Source organism: Sarcophilus harrisii, chromosome 3 (assembly GCF_902635505.1).
Source record: "Sarcophilus harrisii chromosome 3, mSarHar1.11, whole genome shotgun sequence".
NCBI classification, from domain to species: Eukaryota; Metazoa; Chordata; class Mammalia; order Dasyuromorphia; family Dasyuridae; genus Sarcophilus; species Sarcophilus harrisii.
Genome location: NC_045428.1, coordinates 50,444,924 through 50,464,738, shown reverse-complemented (window position 1 = coordinate 50,464,738; position 19,815 = coordinate 50,444,924). Strand labels below are relative to the sequence as shown.

Genomic DNA, 19,815 nt, shown 5'->3' with positions numbered 1-19,815 from the left:
TGTAACAAGTACAATTGCTATAGGTTAGTGGGTTGCTTGAGTCTGGGGTTCTGTGTTGTACCGTTGAGTTGGGCCCTGGCAAGGGGAATGCTGTTGCACTTTCAGCCTGGCTGATGGTGGGGGATTCAGCCACAAAAATAAACAAGTGAATGAGTTAATCAATCAATGCATGCACATGTACACAAAACAAAGTCTCTTCTTCAGACATTACCTGAAGAGGTATGAACTGATTGTGAGGTGCAACTGGCACTGGTCCTGTGAGAGGCATGTTGGTGGGATATGGAGTATGGTGGTGATAAGGCTTCCCAGGAATTGGCATTGGAGATCCCCAGGGCATTGAGCTAAAGATGTGAGGCGATGGAGGCATCATATTAGCTGTAAAAAACCACAGAAAATGGTAAACCCTTGGGAATGGAAGATTTAGGATCAAAATTCTCAAGAATCAAGGATCTCCCCAAGCCTTTTCTGGCTTTCTTTTTCTCCCCTGTGAAAAGGTCTACTTCTATTTGCAAATAGCTGTTCTAGCTTAAGGCATTCTCCTCCTGGAGCCACTCCAAAGATTATGAAGTGGCCAGAGAAGTCAATTTATGATGAATGCTATTTAAATACAAAGCAATCATACAGCTGCACATATTGACATATGTTTTTAGGAATATTTACATTGTTATAAAAAAAATCACAGAAGGGCCATTAAAATGTCCTATGGGCAAAAGCCTGGGCATAAAGAGAGCAATCTTAAGGATCTCACCTGCCCCAAAGGCTAAGCTGCTTCCATAGTGATCCCAGCCTATAAAAAACCAAGAAAGCTCAAGTCTTGAAATCAGATCACTTTCATGTTAACATGTAAATTAATTTTATCTTCCTCAAATATTATTAGTAGCTTAAAATTTGTTTGAAATATTTTCATGAATGGTTAATAAAAAGTAATTAAAAAGATATTAAATAATCATAATCTAATCATCAGCATAGTGTCATTGCAGAAGGAATGCACCAAGTTTACCCAAAGAATGTCTTTGGGTAGAAAAAAAGATAATGTTAATATTACAGCTTGATCAAGATTCAAGTAATTTGTAAATTTTAAGATCAATAAAAGAATTTTTTAAAAAGCACTTTACTAAAAAACCATTAGCATGTAAACCATTTATGCTGTAAATGTGCATATAATCCAATTCAATAGAACTGGGTAAAAGTTTTCAAATATACACATATGGAAATCTAAAAAACTAGGCCTTGATGCTATCTACAAATTAACTTGGCTGATGGTATCTATAAAAGTTTAAATATATGTTATTTTGGTCTAGCATGCAAGTCAACTAGCTTTACTTAATTTTTCTAAATATAAGGTTGTCAAGTCAAAGACGCTCCCCAATCTTGTCAAATCTAAAGTTTGTTCACAGAAAAATACAAATCTATAAATTATCACCAAAATGTTTATCTTGTGATTAGCACTATTCTGATTATAGCCTGAAAATTTTATGGAGATTTATAGTATTTTATTTTTTCAAATACATGTATATAGTTTTCAACATTCATTTTTGTAAAAGTTTGTATTTCAAATTTTTCTCCTTCCTTTCTTACCTCCTCCCCAACAACAAGCAATCTCATTTCTTTTTTTCCCCCCTGAGGCAATTGAGGTTTAGTGACTTGCCCAAGGTCACAAAGCCTAGGAAATAGTAAGTGTCTGCAGCCAGATTTGAACTCAGGTCCTCCTTACTTCAGGGCTGATACTCTCTATTCACTGCACCACCTAGCTGCCCCATGAATCTGATTTCTATGGAAAGTTAAACTATTAATGGGAATAAAAAGATTAGAAACATCATGTAGTAAAATCCAATTATTAATTAAAAAAACAGAACTATTATTTTTCATAGGTTTTTTAAACTATCTTAAGTTTTAGGAAGAATTTTGGGTTACCACAGATGCCTATATTCTATAGGTTTTAAAAAGTTGAACATGCACTTTAATCATTTTATGCTTTGGAAATGGATAATCAAGTAAGATTCTGCAAGTATACTTTGTACTCAGTATGCATTATAAAAAGACCTATAAAATTTCATATCAAAACATTATTCAAAGGATAATCTCTGTAAAAAATAGCTTCCAAATTAAAAAAAAAATAGAATTATTTAAAAATTTCAGCCCAACTGGGAAAATAATTAATTTGTGAAATCTTAAATGTCTTTGTGTACTCTGCATACATAGGAGACCTCCAAATTAGAATCTTATAAAAACATTTCCAAAAATCAAAATTCATCTTAAAAAGATTTAGAAAAATTTCATATCTCACCAGTAGGTGGGGCAAACACGGGAGGAATGGCCCCGGTGGGTACAGCAGGTGGATAATTTGGAAACATTGGTGGAGGCAAAGGAAAATTCATTCCTACAGTGCTCTATGGAAGTATAAAAAAAGACTATAAGAAAATGCAACTAAGTTATAAACAAAACAATAAAAATTTAAAATAAGTCAAAGATTGATATTACCAGGTGTTGTAAAGCAAAAAAAGCAGCTTTCTCCTTGGCTTCATTTTCAGATGGGCATTGTGGTCCATGTATTAGTAAGCCATTAGACAATTTTACCTGACAAACTGTCATTGTCTACAAAAGATAAAATATATACTCATAAAACTATGCCAGCAATTAACAATAGCAGCAAGACTCATCTAAATGAAAATATTTTACTGCGGGTTGTATATTTTGAAAGCAGAAGGTTTCTATAAACAATCAGACAAAAATTACTCAGTAGCAAGACCAGTGAAATTATGGAGCTAACCTCTCATTCTTTAATAATAACAAAATCAAACGAAGAGATGGATGTTCAGATACAGGACAGGTTAGGAACCTGAAAGGATTTTGGTTGTCACCTAATACAACATATTCATCTTATAGATGAGAAAACAGAAAGAGGCTCAGAAACAGTAGGTAGAGCTGCACAAGATCACATGGGGAACTAATGGCAGAGCCAGAACCTAAGTGGAGGTTCCTAGGGCTCCAAGTTGACCATTCTAAAGTCCATGTTCTTTCTACTGTTCCATATTGCTTGTCCATTGCACAGGGAGGTCCTTTGGAAGGAACCATCAAAAACTTCCTGAAAACATGTGACCATATAACCTAAATTCATGAAGAAATATCTTAATTTACCAATATATTCCCTTACTACTGATTAGCCTTTAGCCCCATCAATTTGGGCATGAACATTTAAAGTCCTATTGGTATTTTCCTATAGAAAGATGTCTAATCATTCTGTTAAGAAGAGAAAACCAACCTTAAGGGTAAGGGGACATTCCCCTCCCCATGGCAGCGCATCCAGGTGGCTATAACTCAGAGCTGCTTTGGTGAATGGACAATTTAGTGCCTTCCCCATGTCACACAGGCTGTGCCTGTGAGAGGGTGGACTTTAACTTAGGCCTTTTCAACTCTGAGGACAGCCCTCTGGCCACTAGCAATATATTGTCTCCATTAATTAAAATGCATTACTGATGATAACCTAAACAGTTTAAGGTTGTTCAAAGTTCCCCTCTCATCCACAAATTTTTTTTTTAATTCTATCATTTCAAATTCTCATTTAGTCCAGGTTCTTCAGTATTCATTATGTATGATCAATTCTAGGAAGCACTGAATATAATCTGAAATTTGTCTGCATCTAATGAGATATTATGGCTCTTTTGTTTGAATATGGGATATGGTATTTTGGGAATTAAAAAAATTCACTTCAAATAGATGGAATAAAACAAAAATAAGGTTCTACTATTTGAATAGCAAAATAAGCTCATGGTTCTATTTTCCATGGCATTTTAGTGTTCCCATAAAAAACTAAAGCAATGTATACATATAGTTTGGTAGGGGACAACCACTAGGAATGCTTTCTTGTGTGTGTGTGTGTATGTATGTGTGTGTGTGACACCAACATTTAAGTAGTAGAAACAATGTGACTAAACAATTTAGAAAATGCAGCTTTGAGAGGTACTTACTTTCAAACTTCACCTCTGGCATTTAGGTTTTTAAGATTTTGTTGTTTTACACTCAATATGAATATGGAGATCTGTCTTACACTCCAGGAAAATAGGAAGGGAAGGGCATACGAGAAGCAGGGAGGGTGACAGAAGAGAGGGCACATTTGGGGGAGGGGGCTGGTCAAAAGCCAAACACTTCTGAGGAAGGATGGGGTAAAAGAAGAGAGGGGAAATATAAACAGTGGAGGAAGAATACAGTAGTAATTATGAAAAGAAGTTTCAAGTAAGTTTCAATGATAAAGGCCTCTTTTCTCAAATGTATAGGGAACTGAGTCAAATTTGTAAAAAATAAGAGCCATTCCCCTTGATGAATGATCAAAAGATATGAACTATGCCCAAAGGACTATATAAAATCACGCATGTCTCCTTGACTTAACTATACTAGGGATGAATCCCAAAAAGTATTTAAAAAATAGTAAAATGGCTACTTTCTTAGGGCAAAGAATTAGAAACTGAGAAGATGTTCATTAATTGGGGAATGGCTGAATTAATTTTGATATGTGATTATGATGGAATACTATTATTCTATAAGAAATGATGAATAAGACGCTCTCAGAAAAACCTGTGAAGTCCTCCATTAGTTCATGTAAAACAAAATGTACTAAGTACAAAGTAATAGCAATGTTGTGGGATGATCAGCTGTGAGTGACTTTACTGTTCTTAGGAACATAATTATCCAAGACTATTCTGAAGGACTTATGAAGAAAAAAATGTTATCCATACCCAGAGAATTGTCTGAATATAGACTGAAACATACTTTTATATTCCCCTCCCCCTTTCAGGTGTTTTTTTGGGGTTGGGAGAATTATATTTTCTTTTGCAACATGACTTTTATGGGAATGTCTTACATAACTTCACATTGCATAACCTTCTCAATGGGGCAATGTGGAGAAAGGGAGAAAAGCTGGAACTCAAAATTTTAAAAAGAAATGTAAAAAAAAAGCCTTCTATGTAACTGAAAAAGTATCATTATGTTGCTGGTTATTCTTTTGCTTAAATACCATGTTAAAGCTTTCTATTTTGTTTCTTTTCTGTATCAGTAGATTTTTAGGTTTTGCATAAAATATAAAGAAATCATGTTTCTTATTCGAGGCATAGAACATAAGTAACCTCAATAATAGATTCTGCAGATAGGCTAACCCTTGCCTATCACTGTTAGCTAGGCCTGCTCCCTTTTTACTCCTCCTCTAATCCTTTGGTGAATTCTGTCCCAGTGACAAAGAGATCTTACAAGAGATGGTAGAATCGTTCTGTAAAGCCAGGCAGGAACAGAAAGAAAAATAGTATATAAAAAGTCAAAAGAGTGACAATAGGAGAGCACAAAGAATGCATGCTTATATGTCCCATGAGAAAACAGGAACACTCCCCTTGTGATTCAATGCCTACATTTCCCTTTTTAGAAGGTGCATTTGATCTGCTTTGTAGTCCTTGACCTTTATTCCCATGGATGCATGTACATGTGAGGTTAAGTAGAGGTAAGAATTACTACTGAAAGCTTTCTGCACAGGATTAACATTGCTTCAACCTCATAAGGGGAAAGAAGATATAATTATCTTCTAGAATGGAAGAAGTACAAATCTCCTTCTAACATGTTCAAACTTCAATAAGTTAGGGTAAAGTGGGAGGAATAACGAAAAGCCAAGAATGGTACCTGCAGATGTAATTCATTGATCCAGTGGGAACTTCATTACATACAAAGAGATCTTAAGTGAGTACCTTACACTCAAGAAACTATATTATTATTCGAGTTGGGAAATGGTGTTTTAGACCTGGGGTCCATATCCTTACCCAGTCTAATAAATGATTTAGGTCCATTGTACAAATACTAACACTTCAACTTTGTCTTTTAATTCCAAAGCACAAAGTACCTACTTGAAGTGGAAACAATTGCATTTTCCTTTAAGTAAGACTGACGATTTGAAGAATCATATTTCTGGAAATGTTACCAAAGGCCTGACAATATCTGTTTCTTATATCTATTTGCTGTTTATAAACTCTCTTGAGTGTTACACAATTCTAAAGTCCATTAAACTGTGACAAAAAATAAAGTAAAACTTTACCTGTGGCGTTCTGAGAAAGGTGAAATCTGGTTGTGGCATTCCAACAAGAGAACAAAGTCTGGAAAGCTCTGATACTGGTGTAGACAAAGGTGGCTGCTGATTGAGGACAGGTCGGCCTAAACTGTCTATTGCTGGAGCATTATGACAATCCCCTGGATTATGAGGCTTATTCATATAAGCCGCTACCAAAAGAAATAAAAAAGAATGACATACCAACAAATAAAATACTGTGGCAGGTATAACTTCTCAACCAAAGTATGTATTACAAGAAAAGAATTTTTAATCAGAATATAGTTAAGACAAAACCCAGCAATAAAACACCTCACTCTATAGTTAAAGCAACCTATATCCAGAGCTTATGTTTCTGAGGAAGGAGACAACACTTAATAGGTGAGTGGGAGTTAAGTAGTAATATTTTGGTTGTAAGTTAAGGGGGTGATGAATGGAGTCAGTGAGGAGTACACTGACCCATTGTTTATAGGAGCAATGACAATGTGGATCTAATCACTGTTTCAGAACTGAAAAGTAGGGAAGAGTGAGAGATTACATCCCTTAATAAGTTTACCCACTTTATTATAAAGATAAACAATCTGAAGTACTTTTATAAACTGATGGATGAAATGAGTAGAACCACAACAGTTTATACAATAACAGCAAGACTGTAATGACAACTTTGAAATCTGTAAGAAACATGATCACTGACAAAATGACCACTCATGATTCCAGAAGACTGATGACACATTATAAAAATGTGACTGATTTAAGTATGTAATGAGATATTTTATTTACATATATACATACAGTAGCTATGTATGCATACACACAAACATTGAGAAAAAAAATTTTTTTGTTGCATACTGTTACAAGAAGTTGATTTTTCTTTCTTTTTTTATTGGGGTGAAGGGTAGGGAATAAAAACAGATTCTTTTGTTATGTAGAGAAATAGAGAGCTTAAAAGGGATTATTATAGATGTTAAATGCTGAGATTTTGAGGTGAGGTTATTTTATTATTTACCTATTTTTCACTTTCTTACAAAAGATCTCTCATAAAGGAGAAATAATAGGTAAATGTATGTAATGTAGGTAAATTATCAGTAAAAAAAAAAAAGTTAGAAATAAGATTTGAATCCATATCTTCCACAAAAAACCATTTATTGTAAGCTTGCTATATAAAAAGCACTGTAATACATACAGCTAGGAATAAAAATATGTTCTTGAGGAGGGAGACAACACTTATGAGTGGTGGTTAGAGAGAGATACTTGGTTTGTTAAAAGTTAACAAAGTTAATCAAGTTAAGGGGTGACAAATGGAGTCACTGAGAAGTACACTGACCCACTCTTTATAGGAGCAATGACAGTGTACATGTAATCATTATTTTAGAACTGAAAAGTAGGGTGGAGTGGGAAAAGAGTTCACTCCCTGTGAAGTTCTACACATGAAAGATTTAAGTTCACCAAGACCTGTGTTTTTGTGGGTCAAGTGATTAGGGAGTGAAAATGTCAAAATTGATATGGTTAAGCTCTTTTAGTAGCATGTCTGCTTTCTGGATACTTTGTAAAGATATCTCACATTGAGAATACACTAACAGTGTATAAAACTAAATGGTTTATAAACCCCAGCTGTCTCTAGTTTATCATATGTTAATTTTTCTCTTTCAAAATTGATCACTGATTTTGCTGATTTGGAAGATTTGGAAGTTTTTCCAATGATTCAGATTGTAGCACATCCTGTGAAATGCTCAGCAATATGCTTTCATAAATCTGTACCGGGATCCTCCCATGTATTGGATGTTTTTCTTTATTTTTTTCTGTCATTGTTGGATGTCAATGAAAGCTCTCTCTCTGTCCACTTATCATTTCCTGCCTTTGGTACATGACCTCTTTCTAATATATGCTTTCCTGATGCCATCATTAAATTCTTGTTTTTTAATTAGTTCTTCAATGATTACATGTTGCAGTTTACTCACATCTATCATATGCCTTTCCATTGTCAAATATATGACATTAATTTTAAATTCTTCAGAGGTTTTTGGAATCAATTAATGTATAATAATACCAGCAGAATGTTGGTATTAAGGAGGACTTTAGTTTTAGGGGAAAGCTTGGGAGATTTAAAAGGTGCTTTGCAATTTCCTTTAGGTTAATCCAATTGGCTCCCTTTCTCCTGTTAAAACTCTAGGTCCATTTGTATTATCTGTGTTAGATATACCTAGCTCTAGAGGTCATCCATCCAAATGCCTATTATAGTCTGGGCAATGGACGTTCTTCATCCACTTAGTTTCTCCTAAATGGATAGTCAGGCCAATTTTTTTTTTTCTCTTTTGGTAACATATTTCTTCCAGGAGGTTGTGCAATGTTCCAGGATTTAATGTAATTAGGACAAATGTGATCCACAAAAAAGAAGTACTTAAGGTCTTTTTCTGTTCTTAGAAAAATCCGTTTATGCTTCAATTCTGAGCTACACCTCCATCACATTGGTGAACAGCTTTGACATGCATACATGTGCTTATTTGAGGCCTCCCTTAATGTTTATGGTTAGAGAGTCATTCTAGTTATAGTTAAGGATTGAAATGTACAGAAGATCTTAATGAATATGAGATCTTAAGGTGTTTTCTTCTATTGTAGCAAATAATTTGTCATGATAAAAAATCAGTTAAGTACAGCAAAATCTCTCATTCTTTTTCTTCTTTTAGTTAATTATTAAATGATGAAGATATGGTCAAATGGTGAAAATGTTATGAAAACTTGCTTGTTTACCATTAATGTTTTTTGTTGTTAGGGTTCTACTTACAGCCTTTTAGCATAATAAAACCTGTTACAGTCACCCTTTAGAATGCCCAGGGTCATCTCCATGTTATGAGAAGACTTTTGAGTGACTTTGTAGAGGATATTAATTTAAAAAATTTAAAGTGTATGTATCCCATCAGTAGTGAATATATCTTGAGTGTCTGTTAGCTATTCAACCTTGTTCTAAGATGGCTGCATAAAGCAATCTGTTCTAAGCAGATTTATGCTTTAATCATATTTTTATAAAGTTAAAATTTTGTTTTTCTTGAAGATAAGTTGTTTTACATGCCAAAAACACTTTAAAAAATATATATTGGAAAAATAAAGTCACTTCATTTGTTTCTGATATTGGGAATACTTTCATTCTAGCCAGAAATGTGTTTTTTCGGCATTCCTTATGACTTGCCAGTATCAGACGAACCCTGTGAAACAAATGCTCCCAAAATTGTATTCATGTTATAGGAAGAATGACATCAAATTATAAATCAGTTTGGTAATTTAAAATGTAATGGAATTTCCTTTAATATGAGTTTTAGAGAATAAAAATAATACCTTTTGGGATGTAATTAATTTGTTCCATCAAAACCAATCAATAATCATATTATGAAGAGAGAGCTGTGTGTTGGAAACTTGGTTAAATGCTAAACAAAATTTTGAAATATGAGCTTTGTTAAGATGCATTAATGATATAACTGGAAAGTGGTATAGTTAAGTAACAGAACTGTATCCAAATGCATGTAATAAACTGTCATAATTTCAGCCTTTACAAAACATTAGAATCATGAATTCCTAATGTACAGATTATACAGATTTTTCTGGACATGAACTTTTTAAAGTGTTATAATTAAAAAAAAAATATGATTTTTAGTTATACATCAAATATTTCAGAAGAAGTGATTTTAAACTGAGAATAAGAAAATTAATAAAATTCCTTAGGTTTTACATCTGTAGAGTTAGTATTACTACATTTACCGGTATATAATTATTACATAATATAACCAATAACAACATGTACGGTAAGCTATTAACTAAACAATATATTACAAATTGTTTAATTTGCTCTTAGGGCAATTGTACACAATTTAAAAAAAGAAAAACTTTTAGATGATTAATACAGAGCCTATATACATTCTACATACCTAACTTCTTGGTTTGCCTAGGCTGTGAAGATCCATAGACCTCTTTCCTATTAGAAGAAGCATTAACTTCATTAACTAATTGTTTTACTTCATTCTTGTGGTCCGCAGGGTCAGAGCCATCAATTTTCAGAATTTCTTTAAGCATCTGTGTTCCCTTCTTTAAGAAAGCACAACAAAAATTAATATGATCCTATTGCTTTTCATTCCTTATTGAGAATTATATTATTTTTCTTTTAATGAAAACATTTCATGGTGAAAATTAAATTTTGTTCCTGTCCAACCCCTGCCTGAAAATGGGTAGCAGTGATAATTGGTATGGTACTAAGAGATAAAGGGATAGCTTTAGTTCCATGGCTTTGCTTTGCCCAGAAAACCATCCTTAGCAAACCAAATCATGTTTGTATATGAGACAGAGGGCATTGTCTAATAAGAAGTATTCCCTTTTTTAAGAAAATAAAACCTTTAATTGCATGTCAACAAGTTTTATTTTGTTTTGTTCTGGAATTGTGACTTCATTAGTGATGTGCTTTTAGAGAGAATTTCTATCAAAGGACTTCAATGACTATTGTGCACATTAGCCTTAGTGACCTGAAACATTAATTAATAATGACTTAAGTGACCAGCTAGTATTGGAGGAGAGGCTTGAACTCAGATTTACCAACACTAGAGAAATAAAATAGAAACTTAAAAGACAAAAACAAAAACAAAAACAAAAAAACTAACCATAGCAAATGACTGTGGCGACAAATGTTCTTCACTTGTTGTTGGTTCTTCATCATATTGCACTTCATTCTCCTTGGTAATTTTCAAGGATATTAGGAAATTCTCAATTCCAGGGTCAGTCTAGGAGAATAAAAACCATTTGAACATACAGATGAAAACAACAGTTATGTATAATGGTAATATTTAATTATAGGCATTTATTATATATATTCAGTCACAATCTCACTACTACTTATAATTTTGGGAAATCAGGCAAACTTTCTCTTACCTTCCCAGTTGGATTTGAATCATCAGTTACAACCTTTTGGACTTCTGCGGCATTGGAACTTTCATTTCTCTTCAAAAGCTTAACATTAGATTTGGGGGTTCCTCCAAAAGTCTGTAGATTGAATAAACATAAACTTGACTTCTTTTTTCAAACACAATATAAGTACAGCTTTAAAGGATTTTCCAAGTTAAGGATAATAGACTTGACTTAGGGGACATGCTCTTTATCACCACAACCCAACACTGACCTCGTCTTTACACTGGCTAATCCCTAGAGCTAGAATGCACCTACTTCATCCTCCCTTCTGCCTCCTCCAAAACCCTCTCTTTGTCACACATCTATTGCATGATACCCTCAACTACCACTGCTTTCCTCTCAAATTTCCTGGTATTTCTTGTCTTTGTTTATTCTGTATGCATTAATCTATGTCCCAATTGTCTCCTGTCAGAATGTAAATTCCCTTCAATGGATTATTTCATTCATGAACAATTATCCCCAGTACCTAGTACAATGCCAAATACAGAGTAGAGACTTAATAAGTATTGAGAATAAAGTATAAAGGGTTTTAAGATCAAGTCACTTCTAATTTTCATTTATCTCTGTTCTGCCTCTCTCTCCTGTCCCCAATTTGTGACATGAATTCTCAGGGAACCTTCAGAAGATGCTTCCCTCTTTCAGATTACCACAATTTAATCTACACCTACTTTGTTATGTTTCTCTTAGAATCGTTACTCCAAAAGGGCAGGGACTTTTTTTTTGTACCTTTAGCCTCTTAGTAGAGTGCTTGGCACATAATTGAGAGTTTCATCATAAACAGTTGAACTGACAACTGTTCCATCCGGAAAATAAATATGTAGTATGTAAAAATAAAAACTTGCCAAAGTTTAATTTACCTGTTTATTTACGGTCTTTTGTGATTGAGATTCATTCTTAGAAATTTTACCATCTTCTTTAACTATAAATACAAATAAGAGATCTGATTAAATGAGGTGGAAAAAAGCTTAATTAAGTTAAGCTGGTAAATAAGACATTAAAGCTGGACAGAGATGTAGATGAAGTTAGATAGGCTAAAAAACAAAGTAAGTTGTAAATAAAACACATGATGGGGTTGAGAAGAGAAGTGTCAGGAAAAGCAGGAAGGACTGAAATTAAGTGTGCAGGATGCAATCACACCCGAGAAGGGTAAACTCAGAGGAATGCCCAGGAGAGGAGAGTCTCATTTACCAAAGAGGTCTGTGAGGCCAGAGAATTTAAACTTAGAAAAGTAAAAGAAAAAAAAAAAAAAAGCTTGAGGAGCACCAACCATCGGAAGATTTAAGAGTAAGAATGCCACTGCACAACCAATCCTTGGTTGTTCTCAAACACCTTGACCTATTTCTTCCCATCTCCTGTGTGCCTGGCAGCCCTGGGGGCAGCTGGTACAAACTTTCCTACAGAGGAAGCAACTGAGACTTCAAGAGGAGAGGGAATTTGCCAAGGATATTAAGGTCAAGTAGGGCAGGACATTGGGAACTTCCACTCATTAATGTCCCAGACAAAAAAGAGAAAAGATTTTATTTATATTAAAACATGTAATTAAATATAACTAACAAGAGAATGAAGAATGTCTTTTCAAATCCTTTTATGAGGACTCTGGTTCTCAGTGTTCCCTGCTTTTTACAACTCACTGTTCCATGAAGGTATTACGCCAGGACCTGTGTCTTCCCTAACCTTTAACACTGAATGTCCTGTGTATACACAGTGCTGATAGCCAACCCTTTTCACATGAACACACACAAACAGGTGAAAAGTGATCAAGTGATTGGTGCAGAGAATCATCCAGCACTTACTCTCAGATGTGGCCCCTGAAATGAAGACCCTTGGAAAGTCACTTAAAGCGAGATCTCTGCAAAGTGCTCTGAAAAACCTTAAAGCACTATAACAAAGCTACCTACTATTTTTAGAAAAATAAATAAAATGAGTGCCTGCTAATTTTTCCAGTAACATCAAAACTAAAACTTTAAAAATACATTTCTAAAATAATAGCTTTTAAAGATATTTCTGTAATATGGGGTGTTTATGAGAAAAGCACTTTTGTAAAAGAAAAGGTGGACTATTATTAGTACCTGAGAATTAATCAAATATTATCAACAAAAAAAGTATACAGATTAGTAGCAATCTATCACATTCTAAAACAATTCACACACATCTTTTAAGACACCAGAACCTAATGGTTATAAATAAAACATTGTTTTGAGAAGTAAGCTTTTTTGTTGGTAAGGCAACTAGGTTTAAGTGACTTGTCTAGGATCACAAAGCCAGTAACTGTTAAGTTACTGAGGCCAATTTTGAACTCAGGACCTCCTGACTCCAGAACCAGTGCTCTATCCACTGTGCCATCTAGCTGCTCCATAGTAAGCTTATTTTTCTAAACTTACAAGACTTAATTAGACTTACATCTTCTATATTGGTCACACTTTCTTTGCTGACTCTTAATGGTGCTGTCATTGAAGCCAGGTTTATGATACTGAGTAGGAGTAGTTCCTTTGTTTATTTCTTGAGGTAGAACCAAACTCTGAAAGTTGAAATTTCCATAAATTAGTAACTAGATCCTTTAACACTATTTAACATATTTTTAATAAGATAACTTATTGAGTTTCAAAGTGCTTCAATTGAATTTTTCATCTCAACTGAATTCCTCTTAACTAAGAAAAAGAATTATATGAAACTTGAAAATCACTGCATCTGACATTAACCACTTTTCTCTCTTGAGCTGTATTTCATCTTTAGCTCTCAAAGACTAAGAATGGTCCAGAATAATCATCCTTTTCATCGTTGTAATCACTCTTCGGGTTGAGCTTACTTTAACTCTTATCAGTTCACACAGGTCTTTCTTTCAACATGTCTTTGAAGAACTGCTATACTACTTTATATTAAATCCTATAAGTCATATCAATTTCAAGTAAGTGATGTTGAAATAGGTAAGGTCAAAGCTGATTTAAATTTTTTTTTCTTTTCTGCTCAAATTAACAAAAGAAAAAGAACCTATAAGTACAAAAATATTTATAGCAGTTCTTTTAATGGTGGCAAAGAGTTAGAAATTGAAGGGACGCCTATTATTTAGGGAATGGCTAAACAAGCTATTGTATAGCTTGTGATGGAATATTATACTATAAGAAATGATGTGCAGGGAGATTTCAGAAAAATCTGATGCAAAGTGAAATAAGTAGAATTAGTACATTGTACAGTGTCACAGCAATGGTCTATGATGAAGAGCTGTGAATGACTTAGCTATTCTCAGCAACACAATCATCCAAAACAATCCCAAAGATTATCTTATGAGAAATCTTCAGAGAAAGAACCGATCTTATCTGATACAGATTTTAAGATACTATTTTTCACCTTTCTTTCATTTTTTAAAATCTCATTCTTGTTCAAAATAACTAATATGGAAATGTTTTATATGGCTGTGCATTTATAATCTATATCTAATTGCTTGCTAACTCAGAGAGAGGGAAAAAATTTGGAATTCAAAACTTTTTAAGTTCAAAAAATATTTAAATATGTAAAACTGGTGAAAAAATTAAATATACTAAAAAAGTCAAAGCTGTATGTTAAAGTGCAAAAAAAGTAATTTTTTTCTAAGAAAATATTTATAATTTTATAATCTAAGTAGCATTTATCAAAATAGTAGTACTTTTTCTAGAAGTTTTTTCTCTTCAGTTTTTCATTAATTTTTTTCATACAGTATTAGTGAATACTACTAACCTTCTCTTGTGAATTCTGCTGAAAATGTTGAGGCTTTCCTGACCCTTGTAGTGATTGCCAAATACTGCAAAATTCATCATCATCTTTAACAAGTACCTGAAAAAGGCACAACAGGAACACATTTAAGCAAACAAAATGTAAGCATAATAACAACAAGGATAAAATAAAAATAAAAAAAACAAATCTGGCCATCATTTATTTACTCATGTTTTCAAGAATCTATTCTTTATTAACTAAAAGCACATCTGGCTACCTAGATAACTTTCATTAGCTGTTATCTTTCAGAGTTTTTCCCCTTTGAAATAATGAAAAAATGAAGTTATGTTTCTAGAGTAAGCTCCATTTTAAAAGCCAATGAGCATTGTATATAGAGAAAAGTGACCTTTGGTAGGAATTAAGTACTAGACCTGAATTCAAATTCTGTTATGTCTGAGAGTGAGCTGTGTGACAGGGAGTACATCATTTATCCTTTTCAATGTCAGTTTCTTTATCTATAAAATGGGGATAATAATAACACTTACCTTGCAAGGATACTGAGAGAATTAAATAAAATAATATCTATAAACTTTTTATACTAAGTGGTAAAAATCCAAATGAAGAACTTAAAAATAATTTTAAATACACCTAGAAAGATATCAACTCATTCCTTTCAAATTTTAGCCTAGATCTGGTCTATAATGCTTGTAGTTTGTATAACTTGATAGATTAGGCTAGCTACCTTAGGCTATGATTACTTGGACTTGACTGATATTTTTAGTTACACTTCCTATTTTTAAGCTAAATTTTATATTTACTGGAATTCTTTGTTAGGCAACAGATCTCTGAACTAATTTTCCTTTTAGAGATGGTTCATAATTTTGAGATAATTATCCACACAAATTACAAATTATTTACCAAATTATCATTCTGGTTGCTATATAATATTAATCCTTTCTGTGGTGCAATGGAATTAATCTGGTTTTAAAATGTTACCTGTAATCCTAAACTTGAAAAAAACCAAAATGTATCTACTTAATTTTCTAAGTCTCTTTATATCTCTTTAGTTTCCTTGGTAAAATATATTTAATTAAAATGACAGAATTTAACTCTTGTAAGACCTTAATTGGGTACAATTGACTTAAAAAAAAAAAAATCACTTCCCAACCCTTTAGTTTAAACCAAATAATATGAACAAAAGATTCAGTTACATTTCAAAAACAATAATTGAATTTCCTTTTGAATTGCACTATTTGCAATTAGGGCACTTTTCATTCATCCAAGTTTACAACTCAATGCTATTACTGCCTATCCAGTATCCCTCACTTATACATATCCAATCCATGTCATTTTTATCTCCACAATACACCTCACATATCCATCTTCTTCTTTGTACTCATACAGTCACTCTCCTACTTTAAGAAAAATGCTCCAGAGAAAGAACTGATAGAAGTCTGAATGCAGAGCAGTGCACATTATTTTTCACTTAATTTTCCTTTTTTTTGGTTTGTGTTTTATTTCACAACATGTGGAAATATTTTGCACAACTGCATACATATCATATTGCTTTATCTCAGGCAGAGAAGGAAAGAAAGGAGAGTATGTGGAATTTAAAAAAAAAGTTAAAAACTGTTTTTACAGGTAATTGGAAAAAATATTTTTAAAATGTTCATCACCTTTCAGATTGAACGCTGACACTAATTTGTTCTCCTTGCTCCTGCAATCCATTCTTATCTAGCTAAGGAAGTGACATTTCTAAAACTCCTATCAATAATGTTGCTTACTTCTTTTTAATCAACTCTGGGTAGCTTCCTTTTTCTTCTGGGGTCAAATACAAATTCCTGTTTAGCATTTTAAAATTCCTTTATAACTTGACTCCAATCTCCAATCTATCTTTCTAAGCTTATGATATCTCTCTCTCTCATTTACTATGCACCCCTATGGTCCAGTTAAACCCATTTTCTTTTTTTTTTCATATACATGATATTCCATCTTTGAGTCTTTGTACAGGTTCTCCCCCGAAGCTAGGATGTACCTCCCCTTCAATTCTCAGAATACCTAACTATTTCCTTTGACGTTCACCTCAAATGCTACCTCCTATGTGAATTCTTTATGGATTCCCTCAGCCGCTAATACTGACTCCAAAAATTCACCCTATATCCTTTTATACTTCTCTAACATACTCACTCTGCTACTCATCATTGTGGCTTTTCCAAACTTTCTCTTTCAGACCACCTCTTTCAGCTGAGAACATTGCCTCCTAATTCACTGCACTGAGGTCATATGCTAAATGAAGATCCTTTTTTCTCCTCATCTCATCTCTCTCAGAACTCCTTTTATGTGTGCCTTTTATAAGTATGTCCAGTACTTGGCATACTGTAGGTGTTTAATAAATGTGCACAGGTTGACCAACAAGCAGTCTATGTCACTCTTTTTTAATGGATTTCCCCCTTGACCATCTTCTACCTTTCACTGTTGACTGGTTGCTTCTCTATTGATTCTCATTCTCAGAAAGACCTCATCTGATCTGCTCATTCTTGCCAGGTATCATCCTCTGTCTCTTCCTTTTCATGGCCAAACTGCTTGATTTACAATCTGCCTCTACTTTCTTTTCTCTTCTCTCAGTTCTCTACATTCTGGCTTTGGACCTCCTCATTCCACTCCAGCTGCTACTTACAAACTTCTCAACACTCCCTTTTTTTCTCAGTCCTCACACTGCTTGACTTCTTTGTGGCTCATAACACTGTCAATAACCTCTCCTACATATTCTCTTCTCTAGGTTTTCATGACACGAATCTCTCCTGGCTTTCCTTTTGACTGACCATTCCTTCTTAGTAACCCTTCTTGGATCTCCAGTCAACCAACTGTGGGTATCCCTTGAGGCTATTGTGACTCCTTTTCCCACTTACTACATCATCAGCTTTCAAGGTTTCAATGATCAGTTCTATTGAAGATGATTCTAAGATCTATTTATCAAGCTGTAACTACACTCCTGACCTCTAGTCTTAGATCTTCACCTGCCTATTGGACATCTCAATTTGGATGTCCTATCTTAGAATTCAACATATACTAAGTGGAATTCATTATCTTTCCTTCTTGCCCTCTCCTATTTCTAAATTTCCCTATTACTATTACTACCACCTTCCCAGTTTTCCATGTTTACAACCTAGGTCAATCTTGACTCCTCATTCCCTCTCACCATCCATATCCAATCTACTGTCAAACTGTATAGATTTTACCTGGCAACACCCTTTGTATGTTCCCTCTGTCCTCAGACATTGCAGCCACCCTAGGAAAAACCTTCATCGCCTCATCCTGGACTATTGCATAGCTTCTGGTTGGGCTCCCTTTCTCTACTAACTCTATAAAATCTAACACTCAGCTATCAAAGTGATCTTTCTAAAGTACATGTGTGAACATGTTACCTCTCACCCCTAATTTTCTACTCAAAATAGTGACTTCCTGTCACTGTAGGACCAAATTTAAACTCCTGTTTCTCTTTTAAAGCCTTTCCAATTTTTTTAAACTTTACTCCTTTCCATGTACAATGCAGTGAAACTGGTTTCCTTGCTATTACTGTAAGAAGACATTCCATCTCCCAAGTGTACATTTTCTCTGGCCGTTCTTCCATACCTTGAAAACTACCTTGACTTCCTTCAAATCTCACGTAAATTTCATTAAGAAATCTTTTCTGGTCCCATTTATTGCCACTGCCTTCCCTCTGAGATTATGTCAAATTTATTCTGTATATATCAAATTTTACATAATTGTTTGCATGCTGTCTGTCTTAGTAAACTCTGAGATCTTTTAGCAGAAACTATTTTTGCATTTTTTCCCCCTTATCCATGCTTGACATATTGTGTTAAATATTTTTTGGCTTGTATTTGTTACTCACATAAAGACACACACACACACACACACACACACACACACACACACACACACTATCCTATCGATGTAAAAAAGAAAACAGATAAAATTAAACTAATACCACCCCAAAATGTTACTGTATACTAATCTTCCATTAGCTTAAATAAAAATACTCCTCAAATCATATTTTCATCTTGAGGATGAAACAAGTTTTTCTAAAATAAATAAACTTTGTGTCTATGTTCTTTCATCTTTTAACTAAATTGGGGAAAAGTAGTAAATCTGGTATCATAGTTTTTGGACTGATTTGAAAAACAAAACAAAACAAAACAAAACAAAAGTAAAGCACAACTGAAGATAAGCCTGTAGATAGCTTACTTGAGTAGAAGTCAAAACTGATCGAGAATTGTTGGAGCCTAAATGAGTTTTCTGAGAAGCTGAAGCAAACGGACCAGATGAACTTGAAGTACATGGGTTCACAGCAGGCTGCGGCTTCACTATGGCTGTCAATTTCTGATTTCCAGTCTCTGAGCGATTACCATGAGAAAGGTTAATTAAGGCACTTGTTGGCAGTCGATAACCTCTTGCTGGTGAGCACCTAAAAAGAATGAACAAGCTTAAAAAAGGAACCAGAAGGAAACAATATATAAGATCTTATCTAAATTTAAAAAGAAAAACAATTTGCAGCAGTTAATGTAGTTCCAACTAGCCTACATTTCTCTGTACATTCCACAGCAGCATGAGAGATTTTGTCAAATACTCTACTAAGATCTAGATAAACTGTCTTTATACCATGTCTTGGCTCTACTAGACTAAAATTATCCTGTAGTTAGTTACTAGAGCTGAGGTTTGACATGCCTGACTCATTCAGCCTGAAATTAAACTGGCTTTCTCTGATGACTCTTTTTCATAAACTTTCACTAACTTCCTTAAATATAACAGATTAGCATGTTTGAGAATTTTGCCAGGTATTTAAGTCCAGCTCACTTGTACACAGGGCATAAATTTTGTTCTCTCCTACAAAAAAATCAAGAAAGTGGCAAGTCTTTGGTTTGGCCTTTACCTGGCCAACTCTTCCACCTTTGTGGGATTTAAATTATCTACACCTAGTGACCTCAAGACATCATTAAAAACAATGTGGAGTTCTCTCCTTCCTTCTAGGAACTGTGATGTTCACAATATGATAAAACTGAATTGTTTTTTGGGTTACCATCCTGTGTATTATTGACTCATAT

At 33.9% G+C, this 19,815-nt stretch overlaps 1 protein-coding gene across 3 annotated transcripts in view; it reads right to left on the bottom strand.

Annotated features, from left to right (window-relative positions):
* Positions 1-19,815, bottom strand: part of XRN1 (5'-3' exoribonuclease 1) — an 86,231-nt gene that overhangs the window by 5,146 nt on the left and 61,270 nt on the right. For 2 of the 3 annotated variants that reach the window (XM_031957822.1, XM_031957823.1), the window contains exons 31-42: positions 18,959-19,178; positions 14,735-14,830; positions 13,424-13,541; positions 11,881-11,942; positions 10,988-11,098; positions 10,720-10,839; positions 9,997-10,153; positions 6,071-6,252; positions 2,482-2,595; positions 2,288-2,390; positions 749-787; positions 212-375 (exon numbers count right to left, since the gene is read on the bottom strand). In XM_031957822.1, the coding sequence (XP_031813682.1) occupies positions 212-375; positions 749-787; positions 2,288-2,390; positions 2,482-2,595; positions 6,071-6,252; positions 9,997-10,153; positions 10,720-10,839; positions 10,988-11,098; positions 11,881-11,942; positions 13,424-13,541; positions 14,735-14,830; positions 18,959-19,178 (1,486 nt within the window). The remainder of the gene's footprint in view (positions 1-211; positions 376-748; positions 788-2,287; positions 2,391-2,481; positions 2,596-6,070; positions 6,253-9,996; positions 10,154-10,719; positions 10,840-10,987; positions 11,099-11,880; positions 11,943-13,423; positions 13,542-14,734; positions 14,831-18,958; positions 19,179-19,815) is intronic. The other variant, XM_031957824.1, reaches the window with a different exon arrangement.